The following is a 23556-nucleotide window of genomic DNA, read 5'->3' on the forward strand; positions in this document are numbered from 1 at the left end:
CTCCGACGGCGGGAGCCGCGCGAACTGTGGCAAGGTGTCCAAGACCCAGCGGCTACCTCGTGTGGAGTATCGTATTTGTATGTTGATAACGTGGTTCATTACTATTCCTACGTCAGTATCTACGTGACTACCCTGCATTGATAATCTAAGCGCTTGGCAGAGGGTTCATCGAACCACTTTCCATCTGCTTCTCTACCGTTCCACTCCCGACCAATGAGCGGAATAAGCGAACTCTTGAATCTTTCCGTGTGAGCTCTGATTTCTCGTATTTTGTTATGATGATCATTTTCTCATATATAGGTGGGTGTCAACAAAGTATTTTCGCTTTCGGAGGAGAACGTTGCAGATCGAAATTTCGGGAAAAGATCTCCCCGAAATGAAACACGCCTCTTTTTTGTGTGATTGTCACACCAAATCCGAGACATTCTTTCCCCTACTTCGCGGTAACAGAAAATGAGCTACACTTCTTTGCGCTTTTTCGGTGACCTCCGTTAATTTTATCTGGTGAAGATCAAATACAGCACAATACTACCCTATCTTCAGAGTGTTCTGTTTATAAAAGGTAGTATTTGGTTTGCCTTCCCCACAACAATATCCATGAGATCGTTACGATTTAAGTTGCCGGTATTTCCAAAGCATAGGTATTTAGTTGAATTTCGTTATTAATCATTCACCGAAGGGCCAAAGAAAATGGTATAGGTATGCGAATCCAAATACGCCTATATAAGACAAAAAGCGTCATGTGTTAGATCGCTTACTACTGCTACAATGGCAGGTTATCAATATTTAAGTGAGTTTGAACGTCGTGTTATAGTCGGCGCACGAACTATGGGATACAGAATCTCTGAGGTAGCAATGAAGTGGGGATTTTCTCGTACGACCATTTCACGAGTGTGCCTTGAATGTCAGGAAACCGGTAAAACATCGAATCTCCGACATCGCTGCGGCCGGAAAAAGATCCTGCAAGAAAGGAACCAACGACGACTGAAGAGAACCTTTCAACGTGATAGAAGTGCAACTCTTCCGCAAATTGCTGCAGAATTCAGTGCTTGGCCAGCAGCAAATGGCAGGGTGCGAACCATTCAACGAAACCTAATCGATATGCGCTTTCGGAGCAGAAGGCCCACTCGTGTATCCTTGATGACTGCACAACACAAAACTTTACGACTCACTGGGGCCCTTCAACACCGACATTGGTCTGTTGATGACTGGAAACATGTAGCGCGGTCGAACGAGTCTCGTTTCAAATTGTATCGAACTGACGGACGTGTAGAGGTATGGAGGCAAACTCATGACACCATGCATCCTGCATGGCAACAGGGACTGTTCAAGCAGGTGGAGGTTCAGTAATGGTGTGGACCGTGTGGTGTGCAGTTGGAGTGTTATCGGACGTCTAGATACGACTCTGAAAGCAGAGACGTACGTAACCGTCCTGCCTTATTACCCGCATCCATTCATGTGCATTGTAAATTCCGACGGACTTGTGCAATTCCAGCAGGACAATGCGACATCCCACTCGTCCAGAATCGCTACACAGTGGCTCCAGGAACATTCTGCTGAGTTTAATCACTTCTGCTCGCCACCAAACTCCTCAGACATGAACATTATTGAGCATATCTGGGCTGCCTTGCAACTTGTGTTCAGAAGAGATCTCTACGCCCTCATACTCTTACGCATTTATGAACAGTCGTGCAGGAGTCATGGTGTCAATTCACTCCAGCACTACTTCAGACATTAGTCGAGTCCACGGCACGTCGTGTTACTGCAGTTCTGCGTGCTCGCAGGCACCCTACAATATGTTAGGCAGGTGTAGCAGTTCCTTTGGCACTTTAGTGTATTTTGTCGTTTGATAATATACACTCCTGGAAATTGAAATAAGAACACCGTGAATTCATTGTCCCAGGAAGGGGAAACTTTATTGACACATTCCTGGGGTCAGATACATCACATGATCACACTGACAGAACCACAGGCACATAGACACAGGCAACAGAGCATGCAAAATGTCGGCACTAGTACAGTGTATATCCACCTTTCGCAGCAATGCAGGCTGCTATTCTCCCATGGAGACGATCGTAGAGATGCTGGGTGTAGTCCTGTGGAACGGCTTGCCATGCCATTTCCACCTGGCGCCTCAGTTGGACCAGCGTTCGTGCTGGACGTGCAGACCGCGTGAGACGACGCTTCATCCAGTCCCAAACATGCTCAATGGGGGACAGATCCGGAGATCTTGCTGGCCAGGGTAGTTGACTTACACCTTCTAGAGCACGTTGGGTGGCACGGGATACATGCGGACGTGCATTGTCCTGTTGGAACAGCAAGTTCCCTTGCCGGTCTAGGAATGGTAGAACGATGGGTTCGATGACGGTTTGGATGTACCGTGCACTATTCAGTGTCCCCTCGACGATCACCAGTGGTGTACGGCCAGTGTAGGAGATCGCTCCCCACACCATGACGCCGGGTGTTGGCCCTGTGTGCCTCGGTCGTATGCAGTCCTGATTGTGGCGCTCACCTGCACGGCGCCAAACATGCATACGACCATCTTTGGCACCAAGGCAGAAGCGACTCTCATCGCTGAAGACGACACGTCTCCATTCGTCCCTCCATTCACGCCTGTCGCGACACCACTGGAGGCGGGCTGCACGATGTTGGGGCGTGAGCGGAAGACGGCCTAACGGTGTGCGGGACCGTAGCCCAGCTTCACGGAGACGGTTGCGAATGGTCCTCGCCGATACCCCAGGAGCAACAGTGTCCCTAATTTGCTGGGAAGTGGCGGTGCGGTCCCCTACGGCACTGCGTAGGATCCTACGGTCTTGGCGTGCATCCGTGCGTCGCTGCGGTCCGGTCCCAGGTCGACGGGCACGTGCACCTTCCGCCGACCACTGGCGACAACATCGATGTACTGTGGAGACCTCACGCCCCACGTGTTGAGCAATTCGGCGGTACGTCCACCCGGCCTCCCGCATGCCCACTATACGCCCTCGCTCAAAGTCCGTCAACTGCACATACGGTTCACGTCCACGCTGTCGCGGCATGCTACCAGTGTTAAAGACTGCGATGGAGCTCCGTATGCCACGGCAAACTGGCTGACACTGACGGCGGCGGTGCACAAATGCTGCGCAGCTAGCGCCATTCGACGGCCAACACCGCGGTTCCTGGTGTGTCCGCTGTGCCATGCGTGTGATCATTGCTTGTACAGCCCTCTCGCAGTGTCCGGAGCAAGTATGGTGGGTCTGACACACCGGTGTCAATGTGTTCTTTTTTCCATTTCCAGGAGTGTATGTTGTCTGGTGTTGACATGAAGTTAGTGTTGAACAGAATAGACAGACGATATATCCTCTAGGTTTCCTCGTATTTTCCACCTGTTTAAGAACTCATCTATCTGGGTGACTCATTCATTGATATCCATACGTCATCTTTCGTATATTTGCGTTACGTACTGTGATGATGCAGACTGCAGCCAACGTTGTCTTGTCGATCAGCTCAAATCGACTAACCTCAGACTCATAATAAGTTGTCTGTAATACGTGACAATAGGCATGAGTGACGTAACATCAAGTTATATCCTCGCGGGAGCATATGGTATACGTTTCCAGATCTCACTAAAAGAAATAACCGCTTAGTGAGAACTGGAGTCGCTGCTATAGACGGAAAGAGAAGTTCGGATGCCGACAGAGTGCTATGGATCCGCAACGCAGCGGGCTGGGGTAGAGCAGAACGTCATTTGGGGTGATATTGCCGCTGTCCTGCCGTCCCGGCGGAACTAAATTTCCACTCGCGCCCGCTATTGGCGGAGCGATTGGCGGGCAGTACACGACGTGGGCAATTCCACTGGCCTGTAAATCATGGCTCTCGTTCTAAGGGCCGGAGCGAGCGCCGTCCGGCCAATACGCGGCGCCACGTCCCACTCATCTGTCTCCACACGCGGCCCCGTCTGTGGTGAATCCCACTTGTTCGGACGACCCCCTTTCCAGGGCACTTCAGATATTCCCTACTGGTGTCACACAAACAGGAGGTTTATTATGTGTAAACTAGATATTAAGTACCTGCTTCACTGTTTTAACAGTATCAAGGGTCACCCTGACCTCTGGAGGACGACCGTTCAAATCCGCGTCCGGCCGCCCTGACTTAGGGTTTCCGTGATTTCCCTAAATCGCTTCAGGCAAATGCTGGGATGGTTCCTTTGAAAGGGTACGGCCGACTTCGTTTCCCATCCTTCCCTAATCTAATGGGCCGCGCGGGATTAGCCGGGCGGTCTCAGGCGCTGCAGTCATGGACTGTGCGGCTGGTCCCGGCGGAGGTTCGAGTCCTCCCTCGGGCATGGGTGTGTGTGTTTGTCCTTAGGATAATTTAGATTAAGTAGTTTGTAAGCTTAGGACTGATGACCTTAGCAGTTAAGTCCCATAAGATTTCACACACATTTGAACATTTTCCTCCTAATCTAATGGGACCGAAGACCTCGCTGTTTGGGCATCTCCCCAAAGCCAACCAACCAACCATCCACCCTGACCTTACCTTACTGTTTATGATTACAAAGTTTTAATGAAACCCTAGAAAAAATTCGAACTGTGACCATGACTCTTGATATAAGTCCTTGTGTACGTACGAGGGCCATAGTGAATGTAATGAGCAACAATTTTTGAAATTGTCAGTGTTTATCTTTTAGACAAACCAAGTACACCATGTTAACACATGCTATTCCAAGGGTAAGGGGGCGGGGTACTTTATGCCAGTCTTTTGAAAATATTGTAATCTGGTCTAACAATTTATACTTTAAAATTATGGAAAAAAATTTTTTTGTGTTTAATCATATCGTATACAAGATCCCGTAATTGTTTTGAATTTTTCCGTAAATCGTGACCGAATATAACTTTTCGCCATGGACGTCATAGTCATACATTCAAGTTCGCGATCCATCTTACACATGAATGTATCTTTAAAAAGTATGTTGTGAATGAAACTCAGTGACAATTAAAAAATGGCTCTGAGCACTATGGGACTTAACATCTACGGTCATCAGTCCCCTAGAACTTAGAACTACTTAAACCTAACTAACCTAAGGACATCACACAACACCCAGTCATCACGAGGCAGAGAAAATCCCTGACCCCGCCGGGAATCTAACCCGGGAACCCAGCGACAATTAAAGAAATTTGCATTTAAAATGTTTTTATGGTGGTCATAATGCATCCTCTCTTTATGTGTACACATTACGGAAAGTGTGTTGGTATTGCTAAGATGGTGCTAAAATATTTTGAGTTTCGGGGCTCCTTATACATCAGTACTTATTTAAAAAATATTTTACTGATAAAGCTTAACAACAATTGACGAAACTTATTTTTTTCTCTGTTTTTCTGTGGTGGTCACAAAGTACCCCATCGCCCCCTCTCGGTAGCGCGCGTCATGGAAAATACGTTGGTACTGCTAAGGTTACTCAACATATCTACATCTGATAAGGTTGAAAAGTCAGCCAACCAGCTACAGACAAATATTTGTTAGTCCTTAACCTACGCTTCAATATTTCTAAAAATATCTTCTTCAGAAGGAGTGGGCCTTGTTACACCACATGATAGTGCATTAGATTAGATGAAGCCGAGCTGCTCTTGTCATTTATAAAACTGATAAAACAAGAATCATCCCAAGCCATGGCTTTAGACAGCAGTCAGATTACATTCAGTGTACTTCAGAATTAATGCTCACTAGTAAATTCACACAGGTAGAGGCTCTTGTCAACATAAAATTGTTACAGGAGTCACAGGAGGAAACATTTGCATAAGTTACGTGTACATCATTCCAGGGACAAAGGCCGAGATGTATGTTGACAAGACAGGGCATTTACAAGTGAGCATTCATTTTGAAGTAAGATGACTGTAATCTGGTTGCTACCTAAAGCAATGGCTTGGGATAATTCTTGTCTTGTCAATTTCAAACATGACAAAAGCCACTGGGCTTCATCTAATCTAATGTACAGTCATGTGATGTAAGAAGGCCCATTCCTACTGAAGAAGATATTTTTATAAATATCGAAACCTATGTCAATTGCTAATAAACCTTTGCTTACAGTTGGCTGATTTTTCAACCTCTTCAGATTTACAGAGTTTCTGTTCCGCAGGCATGTTTAAGATTTTTTTTACGTATCTGCATCAATGCTCCGCAAACCACATTATGATGTGTGGTGGGGGGTACTTCTGGTAACAGTACCTTTCCTACTCCACTCGCGAATGCCGCTTGGGAAGAATGATTGTCGGTAATTCTCTGTATTGGCTCAAATTTCTCATATTTATGTGGCAGGAAGTAATATGTTCTCTACCTCTTCCCGTAAAGTCCTGTCTCTAAATTTTGAAAGTAAACCTCTCCGTGACGCACAACGCCTCTCTTGTAGCGTCTGCCGCTCGAGTCTGTTGAGCACATCGGTGGCGCTCTCGCACTGACCAAACGACTCCGCGACGGAACCCTCCGCTCTTAGCTGGATCTTCTCTGTCTCCTCTATCAGTCCTACTGGAAAGGGTGCCAGATTGATGAACTACACTGAACAATCGGTCGAACAATCGCCATGTAAGCCAGTTCCTAACTGGATGTGTTACGTTCGTTAAGAGTCTTCCTATTAATCTCGGTGTGGCATCTGCTTTTCCTACTGCTTGTTTTGTAAATTCACTCGTCTTAAGGTCGCTCTGTGTATTTACTCCTAGATGTACGAGGTGCATTCTAGTTCTAAGGCCTCCGATTTTTTTCCAATTAACTACTCACCCGAAATCGATGAAACTGGCGTTACTTCTCGACGTAATCGCCCTGCAGACGTACACATTTTTCACAACGCTGACGCCACGATTCCATGGCAGCGGCGAAGGCTTCTTTAGGAGTCTGTTTTGACCACTGGAAAACCGCTGACGCAATAGCAGCACGGCTGGTGAATGTGCGGCCACGAAGAGTGTCTTTCACTGATGGAAAAAGCCAAAAGTCACTAGGAGCCAGGTCAGGTGAGTAGGGAGCATGAGGAACCACTTCAAAGTTGTTATCACGAAGAAACTGTTGCGTAACGTTAGCTCGATGTGCGGATGCGTTGTCTTCGTGAAACAGCACACGCGCAGCCCTTCCCAGACGTTTTTGTTGCAGTGCAGGAAGGAATTTGTTCTTCAAAACATTTTCGTAGGATGCACCTGTTACCGTAGTGCCCTTTGGAACGCAATGGGTAAGGATTACGCCCTCGCTGTCCCAGAACATGGACACCATCATTTTTTCAGCACTGGCGGTTACCCGAAATTTTTTTGGTGGCGGTGAATCTGTGTGCTTCCATTGAGCTGACTGGTGCTTTGTTTCTGGATTGAAAAATGGCATCCACGTCTCATCCATTGTCACAACCGACGAAAAAAAAAGTCCCATTCGTGCTGTCGTTGCACGTCAACATTGCTTGGCAACATGCCACACGGGCAGCCGTGTGGTCGTCCGTCAGCATTCGTGGCACCAACTTGGATGACACTTTTCGCACTTTCAGGTCGTCATGCAGGATTGTGTTCACAGAACCCACAGAAATGCTAACTCTGGAGGCGATCTGTTCAACAGTAATTCGGCGATCCCACAAAACAATTCTCTCCACTTTCTCGATCATGTCGTCAGACCGGCTTGTGCGTGCCCGAGGTTGTTTCGGTTTGTTGTCACATGATGTTCTGCCTTCATTAAACTGTCGCACCCACGAACGCACTTTCGACACATCTGTAACTCCATCACCACATGTCTCCTTCAACTGTCGATGAATTTCAATTGGTTTCACACCACGCAAATTCAGAAAACGAATGATTGCACGTTGTTCAAGTAAGGAAAACGTCGCCATTTTAAGTATTTAAAACAGTTCTCATTCTCGCCGCTAGCGGTAAAATTCCATCTGCCGTACGGTGCTGCCATCTCTGGGACGTATTGACAATGAATACGGCCACATTTTAAAACAATGCGCATGTTTCTATCTCTTTCCAGTCTGGAGAAAAAAAATCGGAGGCCTTAGAACTTGACTGCACCTCAAATTACAGTAGACACTGTTTCCAGCAATTTGTCATCAATAGTGCAGTCTTACAGTTGTCGATTTCTTTTCCTTGAATGCGTAATATGTTACATTGATTGACATTCAGGGTCAACTGGCGGGGCCTGTTCCCCTCATCAATCATTCGTATGTTATTCTTCAAATACTTACTGTCTTAAGACATTGCTGCCATCTTGTAGACGACCGCATCATTTGTGAACGTTCCTAAAGAGCTTCCGACGCTTTCAACTAGATCATTTACACTGAAGAGACAAACAAACTGGTACACCTGCATAATATCGTGTAGGGCCCCCGCGAGCTCGCTTAACAGCCGCAACACGACATGGCATGAACTAGACTAATGTCTACAGTAGTGCTGGAAGTAACAGACACCATTAATCCTGCGTTGCTGCCCATAAGTCCTTAAGAGTAGTACGACGGGGTGGAGATCTCTTCTGAACAGCGTGTTGCAAGGCTTCCCAGAGAAGCTCAATAACATTCATATCTGGGGCGTTCGGTGGCCAGCTGAAGTGTTTAAAATCATAAGAGTGTTTCTTGACCCACTCTGTAGCAATTCTGAACGTGTACGTTGTCGCATATTCCTACTGGAATTACCCAAGTCCGTCGGAATACACACTGGACATGAATGGGTGCAGGTGACCATACAGGATGCTTACGTACGTGTCACCTGTCACAGTCGTACCTAGACTTACGAAGGGTCCCATATCACTCCAACTGCACACACCCCACACCATTACAAAGCCTGCACCAGCTTTAACATTCCCCTGCTGACCCGCAGTGTCCATGGATTCATGAGGTTGTCTCCATACCCGTACAAGTCCATCCGCTCGATGCAATTTGAAACGAGACTGGTCCGAGCAGGCAACATGTTCCCAATCATTAACAGTCCAATTTCGGTGTTGACGGGCCCAGGCGAGGCGTAGATTGTTTCATTCGTCGTTGGTCCCGATCCCACAGGATCTTCTTCCGGCCGCAGCGATGTCAGAGATTTGATGTTTTACCGGATTCCTGACATTTACGGTAAGCTCGTGAAATGGTCGTACGGGAAAGTTCCCACTTCATCGCTACCTTGGAGATGCTGTGTCCCATTGCTCGTGCGCCGAGTATAACACTACTTTCAAACTCACTTAAATCTTGATTACCTGCCATTGTAGCAGCAGTAACCGATCTAACAACTGCGCCATACACTTGTTGTCCTATAAAGGCTTTGCCGACCGTAGCACCGTATTGTGCCTGTTTACATAGCTCTGTGTTTGAATACGCAATCCTATACCAGTTTCTCTTGCGCTTCATTGTATACAGGGTGATACAAAAAGGTACGGCAAAACTTTCAGGAAACATTCCTCACACACAAATAAAGAAAAGATGTTATGTGGACATGTGTCCGGAAACGCTTAATTTCCATGTTAGAGCTCATTTTAGTTTCGTCAGTATGTACTGTACTTCCTCGATTCACCGCCAGTTGGCCCAATTGAAGGAAGGTAATGTTGACTTCGGTGCTTGTGTTGACATGTGACTCATTGCTCTACAGTACTAGCATCAAGCACATCAATACGTAGCACCAACAGGTTAGTGTTCATCACGAACGTGGTTTTGCAGTCAATGCAATGTTTAAAAATGCGGAGTTGGCAGATGCCCATTTGATGTATGGATTAGCACGGGGCAATAGCCGTGACGCGGTACGTTTGTATCGAGACAGATTTCCAGAACGAAGGTGTCCCGACAGGAAGATGTTCGTAGCAATTGATCTGCGTCTTAGGAAGCACGGAACATACCAGCCTATGACTCGCGGCTGGGGAAGACCTAGAACGACGAGGACACCTGCAATGGACGAGGCGATTCTTCGTCCAGTTGCCGATAACCCTAATGTAAGCGTCAGAGAAGTTGCTGCTGTACAAGGTAACGTTGACCACGTCACTGTATGGAAAGTGCTACGGGAGAACCAGTTGTTTCCGTACCATGTACAGCGTGTGCAGGCACTATCAGCATCTGATTGGCCTCTACGGGTACAATTCTGCGAATGGTTCATCCAACAATGTGTCAATCCTCATTTCAGTGCAGATGTTCTCTTTACGGATGAGACTTCATTCCAACGTGATCAAAGTGTAAATTTTCACAATCAACATGTGTGGGGTGACGAGAATCCGCACGCAGTTGTGCAATCACGTCATCAACACAGATTTTCTGTGAACGTTTGGGCAGGCATTGTTGGTTATGTCTTGTTGGCCCCATGTTCTTCCACCTACGCTCAATGGAGCACGTTATCATGATTTCATACGGGATACTCTACCTGTGCTGCTAGAACATGTGCCTTTACAAGTACGACACGACATGTGGTTCATGCACGATGGAGCTCCTGCACATTTCAGTCGAAGCGTTCGTACGCTTCTCAACAACAGATTCGGAGACCGATGGATTGGTAGAGGCGGACCAATTCCATGGCCTCCACGCTCTCCTGACCTCAACCCTCTTGACTTTCATTTCTGGGGGCATTTGAAAACTCTTGTCTACGCAATCCTGGTACCAAATGTAGAGACTCTTCGTGCTCGTATTGTGGACGGCTGTGATACAATACGCCATTCTCCAGGGCTGCATCAGCGCATCAGGGATTCCATGCGACGGAGGGTGGATACATGTATCCTCGCTAACGGAGGACATTTTGAACATTTCGTGTAAGAAAGTGTTTGAAGTCACGCTAGTACGTTCTGTTGCTGTTTGTTTCCATTCCATGATGAATATGATTTGAAGAGAAGTAATAAAATGAGCTCTAACATGGAAAGTAAGCGTTTCCGGACACATGTCCACATAACATATTTTCTTTCTTTGTGTGTGAGGAATGTTTCCTGAAAGTTTGGCCGTACCTTTTTGTAACACCTTGTATATGAATATGGTATCTGTTCTTTCGGACATTTCCGAAAGAACAGATACCATCTGCATATACTTATTACCCATTGTTAAAATAACGAAAAGTGTGTCATCCACACGAGTGCTAAAAGGAGTCCGTTAAACTTCGGTTACACGATAGATTAGTCAAATATAAAGGTCGCAAATTCAACTAAATACCTAGGAATTACAATTACGAACAACTTAAATTGGATGCAACACACAGAAAATGTTGTGCGGAAGGCTAACCAAACACTGCGTTTTTTTGCCAGGACACTTAGAGAACGTAACAGACCCACTAAGGAGACTGCCTAGACTAGCCTTGTCCGTCCTCTTTTAGAATACTGCTACGCGGTGTGGGATCCTTACCAGACAGGACTGACGGAGTACATCAAAAAAGTTCAAAGAAAGGCAGCACGTTTTGTATTATCGCGAAATATGGGAGAGATTGTCACAGAGATGATACAGTATTTGGGCTGATCATCATTAAAAGAAAGGCGGTTTTCGTTGCGACAGAATCTTCTCACGAAATTCCAATCACCAACTTTCTCCTCCGAATGCGAAAATATTTTTTTGACACCGACCTACATAGGGAGGAATGATCACCATGATAAAACAAGCGAAATCAGAGCTCGTACAGCGAGATATAGGTGTTCATTCTTTCTGCGCGCTATACGAGACTGGAAAAATAGAGAACTGTGAAGGTGGTTTGATGAGCCCTCCGCCAGGCACTTAAATGTGATTTGCAGAGTATCCATGTAGATGTAGATGTAGATGAATGGCTCAGAAAGTAGTTCAATAAGCAGCAGTAAATTTTTTGATCATTTGCCCAGTAGCTTAATATGTCTGATAGGTAGAGAAGAAAGTTTTAAGTCTAATTTAAAATCATTTCTCCTGGACAGCTCTATCTATTCCATTGACGAGTTTCTACTAAAAGCTCGTAGCCAGAAGAAAAGATGTTTTCTAAAGTGTAGTTGCATGCTTAGAAGTAAAATGATGATGTGTTTATTAATGTTAATACTAGTTATGTATACGTACCTATGAACTCACTCGTACCACATTATTTCTATAAATGACTTATTCAAATGATCTGTGGAACACTTAACTAACTAACGAAAGTCCCAAGTTCGTGTTGCTGGCCACCACACAGTTTTAATCTTTCAGGAAATTTAAAAATGTCTCACACTCCGTGTACAGAGAACACGTCACGTGGGAAAAAATTCATTGTTGTACTGCGACAAGAAAAATAACGGTAACCATATCAAAAGTGCAAAATATCTGTAGGATATGTAAAAAATATTGGTGTCGAGTTCCTGTCAGTACAAGGTAAAAATGTCATCGTGTATGACATTTATGATCTAACAATTACAAAAATTTCATAAACTATTGTACAACTTTACATCGGTAATATCTAGTAAAATAGGCATTTCGTGACATTTGTTTGACGTTTCTTCTTTTTCGAGATTGAATAAAGTAGCTCACAAAATTTTACAAAGAATTTTTCTACATTGCATATTTTCTGTTGCCGCTGCGAAATCCACGAGTTGCGCTATCACAAGATATCTTTGGAGCTTACTTCGTAATATGTTGTTGTGCGTACCTTATAAACTCTTCTTAGCTCGACCTATTACACAGTGTATCCATGATACAGCATACAGTAATATAGTCACATAATGATGCAGACCATCAGGTATCGTAAACCTTCTAGAAAGTTGAATGAATATTCCATGAATGTGGCTTACAGTGCTGCGTACAAATATTTATTTACCCTTAAGGACCTGTGCATTGTCCTACGAATGCTGCGTGGAGCATTCTCCAGCAAAGGAAGTACGCAGAAAACGCTAGTTTTCCTGGAACAGTTTTGGTGTAGCATTTACTCGCCGATAAGGCATCACTTATATTACAGTCTGTTTCGTTTCAGGTCTGTCGCAAGCCAGCTGATAATGGGTCAGGCTGTGATAGCGGAGACGTACGACAGCGTCACCATCTACTTCAGCGACATCGTCGGCTTCACCGCCCTCTCCGCTGAGAGCACTCCTATGCAGGTAGGTAACTGACTGCCTCAAGTGCCCCAGTCTAAGCGGAACGCTGGCCTACTGTACTGACCTCATCACAACGTATTGTTAGCAAAGCTGTGTCACCATTAACCCTGAGTAGGAGGATGGAAATTGATTTGTAGTCGGGTATCTCTCCTGAGAGTAACTTCGCCCTGCACTTATAAAGACAACAAAAAGGTATGCAAGGTGTAACGGGTAGCGCAGATGTTTTTAAGCATGATGCCTTGTATGTGTGGTGTATGTTATCCAGGGACGTAGAAACGACGGAGAGGCTCCGTCCCCGCCGCAGCCGCAGTGGTCCACAACCCCATGACGACTACCGCAGTCCACTTCACCCCTCCACTGCCCCACACCGAACCCAGGGCTATTGTGCGGTTCGGCCCCCGGTGGACCCCTCAGGGAACGTCTCACACCAGACGAATGTAACCCCTATGTTTGCGTGGTAGAGTAATGGTGGTGTACGCGTACGTGGAGAACTTGTTGGCGCAGCAATCGCCGACATAGTGTAACTGAGGCGGAATAAGGGGAACCAGCCCAGCATTCGCCAAGGCAGATGGAAAACCTCCTAAAAACCATCCACAGACTGGCCGGTTCACCGGATCTTGACACAATTCCGCCGGGCGGATTCGTGCCGGGGACCAGGCGCTCCTTCCCGCCCGGAAAGCCGTGCGTTAGACCACACGGCCAACAGGGCCGGCCATGATACCTTAATGTGTTTATAATCATTATGTTGTTTTTTTTCTCCGCGTCAGGTAATCTTCCCACAAACACATCACATAGTTTATTACTTGATATTTTCTCCTCAGTAGTAACAACTCCACTATGTGGGCTATGTCTGTTACTATAGACCAACCATACTGGATGCACACATCCACACTTCAACACCTGACCTACCACCCAGGGCAAGATGAGCATTAATGGCTTGTTCTTGTTACATGCACGCGGATGTACTTCTCACCGCACACGACTTGTAATACCTACAATTATTGATCTACAAATGAAGTAAATATTAATGTAATGTTGTTCAGAACACCGCTTTCACTCACCGACAGAAATATCTGCGGTTATACTTATTACACCTTGTGTATAAAATATACTGTAGGTTTAGTTTAACATAATGTTACGGTATATTATGTTACCAGAGTTGCCCGTTTTACGATACGTCTGCTTTCAGGTTGTGGACTTACTGAACGACCTCTACAGCTGCTTCGATTCCATCGTCGGAAACTTCGATGTCTACAAAGTAAGTAACTCACACTCGCACCACAGAATAATTGGATAAGTACTAAAGGTTCGAGAAAAATTGTACCGGAGTGGAGCAGTTTGTTTCCAGTAATAAAACGAAAACACACATCTGGACCTAATTTCATTACCGTGTGAGGAAAGACATTGCTAGGAATGGACTGAAAGCGACAGTTGTTTGTAATTGTCGGATTGTGATCGTTGTAATATAGGCTATCGGTACGCTCCTTTCATCTACATCTACATATATACTCCGCTAGCCACCAAGCGGTGTCTGGCGGAGGGCACAATTCGCGCACAAAGTCATATTTCCCCCCCTCTGTTCCACTCTCGGATCGCGCGAGGGAAAAACCACTGTCTGAACTCCTCAGTACGAGCTCTTATTTCCCTTATCTTTGAATGATGATCATTACGCGATTTGAAAGTTGGTGGTAATAATATATGTTCTACATCCTCGGTGAAGATTGGATTTCGGAATTTACTGAGCAGCCCCTTCTGTTTAGCGCGTCGTCTATCTGCAAGTGTGTCCCATTTCAAACTTTCTATGAGATTTGTAACGCTCTCGCGATGGCTGAATGTACCAGTCAAGAATCTTGCCGCTCTTCTTTGGACCTTCTCAATCTCTTGAATCAGACCCAACTGGTTAGGGTCCCATACAGACGAACAACACTCTAAGACTGGACGAACTAACGTATTGTAAGCTATTTCCTTTGTTGAAGGACTGCATCGCTTCAGGATTCTACCAATAAACCGCAATCTAAAGTTCGTCTTACCCGTTACTTGTGTAATCTGATCGTTCCATTTGAGATCATTTCGAATACTCACACCCAGATCCTTGACGGATGTTACCGCTTTCAAAGACTGATCATTTATTTTGTACTCGTACATTAATGTGGATTTTCGCCTTGTTATACGCAGTAGGTTACACTTACTAATATTGAGAGATAACTGACAGTCATTACACCACGCATTTATTTTCTGCGAATCCTCATTGATTTGTTCACAACTTTCGTGTGATACTGCTTTCCTGTATACTACAGCATCATCGGCAAACAGTCTAAGGCCGCTGTGAATACCATCAACAAGATCGTTTATGTAAATCGTAAAAAGCAGAGGACCTATTACGCTGCCCTGGGGCCTTTAGGCACTCATAGTTACAGAATGATGCATTTTGCAAATAATTTTAACCAACATTTACAAACGGTTTCCTATGCTTTTATCTACCTTAGTGACCTATTATGTAAGAAGTGAAACATGCATGACAGTAATATTGTTTCAACTTACGTCACGAAAGACTCTCAGTCAAACCAGAATAAGCCTTATAAGTTATTATCGTCTAAATGCGAGCGCCTAATATCATAAAACAATGACTGCACCATATTTTCTTTCGAGAGAAATGGGGCTCATATAACGGGCCTATTCTGGTTCTTTGGGAACTTTTGTTCCGTCTATAATGATTAGGCCGTTAGCGACATGTTAGAACCTTAAGCTTCATCTTTATTTAGCTATAAAATTTTACCAAGCGCATCTTGTCATTTCGCTGTTCCTTTTTATATCCACTTCCCAGTTAACACTGTTTTAACGTCTCTTGGAATTGTATGAACATAATTATTTGTTTGAATGAAACGAAAGACTAGAATGTAAGAAAAATACGTTTCTGATATGTTTGATCTTTTCATGCACTTTTAATAACTCATTTTACTAACTATTGTTGTATGAAACTGGTAGAAACTAAAAACAAAGAGTTTTCAGGATTTTTTACTATTATATTTTGTACTGCCCACACACCAGACTGCATGAAAGCCAAATTTGTAGTTAAGCTTCCGCTTTGATTTGGAACTTCGCTCGTCGTCTTTCATTGTCTCATGCTGAATGCTTAAAGGTAAAACCTTGCATTGCTTTGCAACGTGCTCATACAAGTGCTTTACGTTACGCTACTGCTAATGTATGAAGGAATAAATTTGTACCACAAATTTTCAGAAAGAGGGTGGGGGGGGGGGAAACGTCGGTGTCACACATTCTTTCATTGGATTGGGAGACAATCGTCAAGGCCCTAGGTCAATTATACAGTGTCTCGTGAAGTGAGGGCGTGAAACTGTTTATGGTGATCCGCTTGTCGGGCGGAGAAGCTACACTCAGCGGCCTAACGGGTGCCAAGCAAGCAGGTATGGTTATGTGCCAAAACCGGATTTCTCCTCTTTCTTCCTTCCTTTCATTCCATGCTCTTTCACAAATTCAACCCGACTCCACACAAGCACTGGTTACAGCCATTTATGCGATATGGTTAACACATTTGACACTTCTTAAATTGTCGGAGACACGTAACGAAACACTCCGAGAAAAACGACAAAATTTCATGTTTTGTAGCCGAAAGACCATATTTTCTAGGCCAAAACAAATTTATTTGTCGATGTAGTCCTATTTTCAGTTAATTTTCCAGAGTCTTTCCAGAGGATGTACAACTTCCCTGAAATAGTGTCTCAGACGTCTTACAATAAACACATCTAATCTCTGACACAGTCTCTGTTTGGCGTCAGATCGTTTTACAGTCACAAATTACATCAGACTTGGGACACGCAGAAGTCGGAGATCATCAAATCTAATGAATGAGGTGGCTGATCCAGTAATTCGTTCTTCAGATTCCTTAGGATTACCGTTGGCTGAACACATCTCCTGATAAAGGTTTGCTTTTGTAATATTGCCCATTCCGCAAGTACTTTTCATGCAGTTGCTCCTAAGCACTTGAGCAGTTTTAGTTTGTTATTATTTTGCTCTTACCTTTACCTTTTCGCCTAGTATTATTCATGACTATTGTCTTCCGTCTAGCACTTCATCACTGTTTTATCTGTGGTTCGAAGTAACGCACAATCTTCTTATCTGCAGTGATAAATCAGTGCATAACCAACCATTACTGAAACAGTAACTCTCCCATTTGCTTAATATCAGCATTTAACGAGGTCACCTATCCTGCTTGTCTCTGAGGACTTTCCTTTAGGCCGATATACTTTTTCACCAGAGCACACAACAAAGCAAATTTTTGTCCGTGATATATGGAATATCATTTACCTGCCGATGATTCTCTCAGACATTCTGACATCTAAACCCACTCCACTTGTCGAATGTTGCAGATCCTGTTTCACTGCACACTGCCTAACAAATGCACCCAACTGGTGAATGTACTCGCAAGGTAGAAGGTGTCACTCGGACACCCACCCATTGTTACGAGATGTTTCGAGTTGCTACGAAAATTTGCTTTTGAATACTTCATAGAACTATTGGCCGAATTTGAAACTTCAGGCTGCTCAAATAATCTACTCATTAACATGTACACTCTTACGTTAAATGTTTAACTGAATAAGTTAAGTTTTAAAGTAGGAAACTGTGTATACATCTTGACACAGAGTAATCGCGGCGCGAAAATTTCTCGATTTATATTCATCCAGTGTTTGAGAAAGAGAACACCTACCGACTTTCAATTAACTTTGGGCGTAATTTAAAAACAAATCAGAACTTTTTCTCTGTGACAAACCCGACGAAATAATGAAAAAAAACTTATCGTTTACCACATTCTAGATGTTCATGCAGTGTAGCATTATCATAAGGCACACTTTAATTTATTACTTCTTTATTACCACCTCTATTCGCAACAGATTTTTCAGACTCTATCGGCAAATACCACTGAACGAGTGTGCAAAATGATATCATTTTATGATTCATAGTTCAGAAGATATGACCTCATAAACAATGAGATGAGTGGAAATCTAGCGTTTCTTAAAACGTAGAGTAAATTACCTTTATTATATCCATCTAGTGCTTAATCATGAGAGCACTTTGAAAGTTGAAATTAACTTTAAGTGTAATTTAAGTACACAAACGTTTGACACAGTGATTCAATTGCAAGCTAATCAGATGTCTGAAATTGTTGTACATATGAAAGTTAGGTTGTTTGAACAATCGGGTCTTTTGACATGGGTCAGTGGTGTTATTCTAATGTAAACTACAACAGCACTTGAAAATTGGAATGAATTCCTGAAGCAGGTCATGCTACACAAGAAAAGAAGTAACTGGTTAATTGTTTTCTTAATTAAAATCAGCCAGTTACTTACAAATGAAATAGAATTTGACGAATCTATTATTGATACGGCGTGGACCAAGTCAGTTTACAGTATATGTATACATGATTATTGTTAACATTAATGGACACTTTTTCAGTCCAGCTCATACAGCTACACTTAAAAACATCGTATTTTACGTGCTACCAGTTCTTATGTAGAAATTCGTCCAAGCAACAGAAGGATCTGTGCAGCAGAAATGATTTAAGTTAGATTTAAATTTTGATTTACTATCTCAGACATTTTATGTGATTGGGCAAATGATCAAATATGCTCTGTTGAAGCATACTGAACACCTTTCTGAGCCACTGACAGCTTTGATGATGGGTACTAAATGTCATTTTTCTCTCTAGTTATGTAGGTATGGACGTAAATTTTCTTCTCAAATTATGATGGATTATTCATGACGAATTTCACTAGTGAATATATATATTGTGATGTTGAAGTTCAAATGGCCAACTTCTTGAAGACATAGCTTGGTGACGTCTGCGGGTGAACAGCAGCTGTTAATTCTTACTGCTCGCTTGTGTGCAATGAGCACTTTATTTCCACGTGGTGAGTTACCCCAGAAAAATATTTCATGAGACGTTACTGAGTGTAAATATGACCAGTCATTATGTCAGGAGACTAGTTCATTTATTTCCAAGAATAGCAATTATATCAAGAGCTAAGATAGCAGAACATAATAATGAAAAGCTCAGAACTCAGTAACACGCTTCTTCCAGTTCAAGCTTTCATCCATATGTACACCCAAAGTTTGATGAATTCTACAGTGTTTACTGACTCCTGTTCATGTGCTACATCAGTTGTCAATATGACCTAGTTGTTGTACAGCACGGAATATACTGCGATTTCTTTGTTTTTTTTTTTTTTCAAAATTTAGGGAGAGTCCCTTCTCCAGGAACCATTTAACAATTCTTTGAAACACATCATTAACAATCCCTTCTGTTGCTTTCACTCTAATGGGATTTATTATAACACTAGTATCGTCTCCAAAACGTGCTAATGGTGCTTGCTGAAAACTGAATGGAAGGACTTTTTTACATATGTGTGGAACTGGTGTGGACCCGAAATTGAACCCTGTGGGACTCCCTTTGTGCTTTCTCCCCAGTCAGTAAAATTTTATATTCTTGCAATATTGTCTCAATTTTTAAGCACAACTTTATACATTACTATTTTTTAAGTATGGCTGAAACCAGTTGTATGTAAAGCCGTCAGTTCTATAAAACCTGAATCTTGCTAAAAGTGTAACATGTCGTGCACAATCAAACGCCTTCAAAAGGACGCAGAAAATACTAACTGGCGATGTTTTAATGTTTAATGCTGGTAAGATCTGACGAGTAAATGTCTAAATAGTATTCTCAGAGAGCAACCCTTCTGGATCCCAAACTGTGATGTACTAAGCAAACTGTTCCTTCAAAAATGTGAGACTGTTCTTGAGTACATTACTTTTTGGAACAGCCGGTTCATTAGTTAACAATTTACCATACAATATTGCGAGACTAGTATAAAGAACGACTTGTTCCCTAATATAAAGCACGACTTGTTCAGTGATTTACGTGGGTTTCACTATTCTGATCCTCCTCGAGTGTCAATTTCCTTCATCCTTGTACTGCTTGCTTTTCACACCGTACTTCTAAAAGTATCCGCAAATAATATTCAGTGTGATATAAAGTGATGAGAATGCATTGGCTAAAGCAGACATTTCGGCTATGTAGCACAGGCTGACCAGATCTCAATTAGAAAAAACCGGGACACTTTTGTTTATCCTTTATATTTAACGTCATTATTACACTTACACATACTTTTTTTGTCGATTGAGATGAAATTTTGAAATCAATAATAGGCCTATGACGATGCACCAACTGAAAACACATGTCAAGAACGCGTCTTCACTTTGTGAATTGATAAGGAAAATGTAGGTACATTACCCATAAATAAAATTCTTTTCTTCAGAAAGAAAAAACTGATGCATACTTTTTATTGTAATACCCTAGATATGATTCCTGCAATATTTAGTCACTTACTAGGTATTTAGGTACAGTTTGTTGACCCTAAAAACTGTGTAATATTACTAACCAGTAATCAGACAAAAATTATACATTCCATATTAAAATTTACGATTTCGTTTGACCGTTAGGCAAGTGTGCTTTCATGACAATAAGCACTGCCAACACACGTCACATCGCTCTCATTCTTCACAAAATTAACTTCCATATGGCTGCAGTCGTGTTAAGGGAAATGGTTTAAACTAAGTGATGCTCCTTTGTAGCTCCTTTGGATTAGTTTTTTCTTGTCTCAAGGGCCACAAAGTGTTAGGGGTAGGTAATGCTAATATTATTTTCAATATATCTCTTTAGGCAGAAGACTAATTAAACAAAATGCTACAGGCGTATGTATTGTGAAAATATATATTTCTGTGACGTTCTACTTGTACGAAACTTGTTTTGCACGAATATTTAATTGATTGGGAAATATAATTGCTCTCATTTTGTTTGTCGGCTAGAAATCGGGACAGTTATGTGTCCCTAATGATTTTCTCTGGACACCAGGACAGTTGTGTGCCAACCTGGACGTCCGGCCAACCTATGCTAGTACGGTGATAATGTTGAAACTTTTCCCCTGTGTAGTGACGCGAGTTCACTGCTACGGTGTTTTGTTTCCCTGCAGGTTGAGACGATCGGCGACGCGTACATGGTGGTGTCGGGGCTGCCGGTGCGAAACGGTACACAGCACGCCCGCGAGGTGGCACGCATGGCGCTGGCGCTGCTGCAGGCCGTGCGGGGATTCACCATCCGCCACCGGCCGCACGACCAGCTCAAGCTGCGCATCGGCATCCACACAGGTAGGCAACCCAGCAACACACAACAGTGACGTGCGTCGCCACTCACGACCGTTAGGTGGCGCGGCTGAGAAGACAATGGCCCAATCCAACCCCACATGTCGAAACCTACCCTGTGACTTTTTATACAGGAGGAATACGTCGAAAGAAATACACTGTCCAGGTTTTATCTGCTAAGACACATTTAACAAAAATGTGTAAGTGACTTATTTTTTTCTACGTGAAGATCAGCTTGTAATAACAGTTTGCAGAGTCATTCCTGCATACCGCATGCCTCGACGAATGAGAAGAAACGGATGTGACGAGAGAATCTAGAGCAATAATCCTGAGTGCTAACGCACAGATTTTATGCACCTGCACCATTGTCACTCTTTTTAAAAACCTCCAGCTCATATCGCCAGCTAGACTGTTGCGGATATACAATGAAGAGCCAAAGATACTGGTACACCTGCCTAATATCGTGTAGGCCCCTGAGCACGCACAAGAGCCGCAACACGACGTGGCATGGACTCGACAAATATCTGAAGCAGTACTGGAGGGAATTGCCACCTTGAATCCTACAGGGCTGTCCATAAATCCGTAAAAGTACGAGGGGGTGAAGATTTGTTCTGAACAGCACGTTGCAAGGTGTCCCAGATATGCTAAATAATGTTCGTTTCTGGGGAGTCTGGTGGCCAGTGGAAGAGTTCAAACTCAGAAGAGTATTCCTAAAGCCTCTCTGTAGCAATTCTGGACATGTGGGGTGTCACTGGAACTGCCCAAGACCGTCGGAAAGCACAGTGGACATAAACATATGCAGGTGATCAGACAGGATGCTTACATACGTGTCACCTGGCAGAGTCGTATCTAGGCGTATCAGAGTTCCCAAATCACTCAAACTGCAAGCGCCCCATACCATTCCAGACTCGCACCAACTTGAAGAATCCCATGCTGACATGCAGGATCCATGAATTCATAAGGTTGTCTTCATATGCGTTATCGTCCATGCGCTCGTGACAATTTGAAACGAGACTTGTCCGAGCAGGCCAAATGTTTCCACTCATCAACAGTGCAATTTCGGTGTTGATAGGCCCAGCACAGTAGACGTAAACATATGCAGGTGATCAGACAGGATGCTTACGTACGTTCACCTGTCAGAGTCGTATCTAGACGTATCAGGGTTCCCAAATCACTCCAACTGCAAGCGCCCCATACCATTCCAGACTCGCACCAGCTTGAAAAATCCCATGCTGACATGCAGGGTCCTTGAATTCATTAGGTTGTCTTCATATACGGTCACGTCCATCCACTCGACACAATTTGAAACGAGACTCGTCCGACCAGGCAACATGTTTCCAGTCATCAACAGCCCAATGTCGGTGTTGATAGGCCCAGCCGAGATGCAAAGCTTTATGTAGTGCAGTCACCAAGAGTATACGAGTGGGCCTTCGGCTCCGAAAGCCCATTTCGACGATGTTTCATTAAATGGTTCGTACGCTGACACTTGTTGACGGGCGAGCACTGAACTCTGCATCAATTGGCGGAAGGGTTGTACTTGCGAATTGTTGAACGATTCTCTTCGGTCATTGGTGGTCCCGTTCTTGCAGGATCTTTCTCCGGCCGCAGAGATGTCGGAGATTTGATGTTTTCCAGATACCTGATGTTAACGGTACACTCGTGAAATGGTCGTATGGGAAATTCCCCACTTCATCGCTACCTCGGACATGGTGTTCCATCACTCGTGCGACGACTGTAACGCCACTCTCTAACTCGCTTAAATCTTGATAACCTGTCATTGTAGCAGCAATAACCGATCTAAGAACTGCGCCAGACATTTGGTGTCTTATATAGACGTTGCCGACAGCTGCATCTTATTCTGCCTGTTTATATATCTCTGTATTTGCATTCGCATGCCTATACCTGTTTCTTTGCCGCTTCACTGTAATTCTTACAACGGAGATTTCGAGAGGAATGAAAATACCACGGTACCGTTTGATGTCACATTACAAATGGATTTTATTAATGTAGATTTTAGATCCTTGAAATTGAATCTTTCTTACGCAAACATCATTTAAAAAAAATCCTGTCGCATAGTTCTGATAATAATTTTTGAATTTTGTATACCTTACCTGCAATGCAACAACAGTTCCTTCTGTATACCCTATGGCCTTCACAAAAATGCATAGCACTGCTGAATGATGAAAGCAAACATTTTCCATGCACGAAACACGCCTAACAAAAGGAAACGTAGTGCATTCAGGCACTTCACAGTAATTACTAGTTTCATTCAGATACAGGTGTGATGTAGTAAGAAATGTTCCCCACTCGTTGTTCTGGATACTGTGCAGCACACCAGACATTCTTTCTAGATCATATTCCTAAACCTTACAATGCAGAGTGATAGTGCAC

The 23556-nt window shown here is 43.6% G+C and overlaps 1 protein-coding gene across 1 annotated transcript in view; it reads left to right on the forward strand.

Moving 5' to 3' along the window:
* LOC126187866 (atrial natriuretic peptide receptor 1-like) overlaps window positions 1-23556 on the forward strand; it is a 1317386-nt gene that overhangs the window by 1268716 nt on the left and 25114 nt on the right. Inside the window, exons 16-18 of the mRNA XM_049929189.1 lie at window positions 12837-12960; window positions 14147-14215; window positions 20997-21171. Coding sequence (XP_049785146.1) covers window positions 12837-12960; window positions 14147-14215; window positions 20997-21171 — 368 coding nt within the window. The remainder of the gene's footprint in view (window positions 1-12836; window positions 12961-14146; window positions 14216-20996; window positions 21172-23556) is intronic.

Source organism: Schistocerca cancellata, chromosome 5, assembly GCF_023864275.1.
Source record: "Schistocerca cancellata isolate TAMUIC-IGC-003103 chromosome 5, iqSchCanc2.1, whole genome shotgun sequence".
Taxonomy (NCBI): Eukaryota; Metazoa; Arthropoda; class Insecta; order Orthoptera; family Acrididae; genus Schistocerca; species Schistocerca cancellata.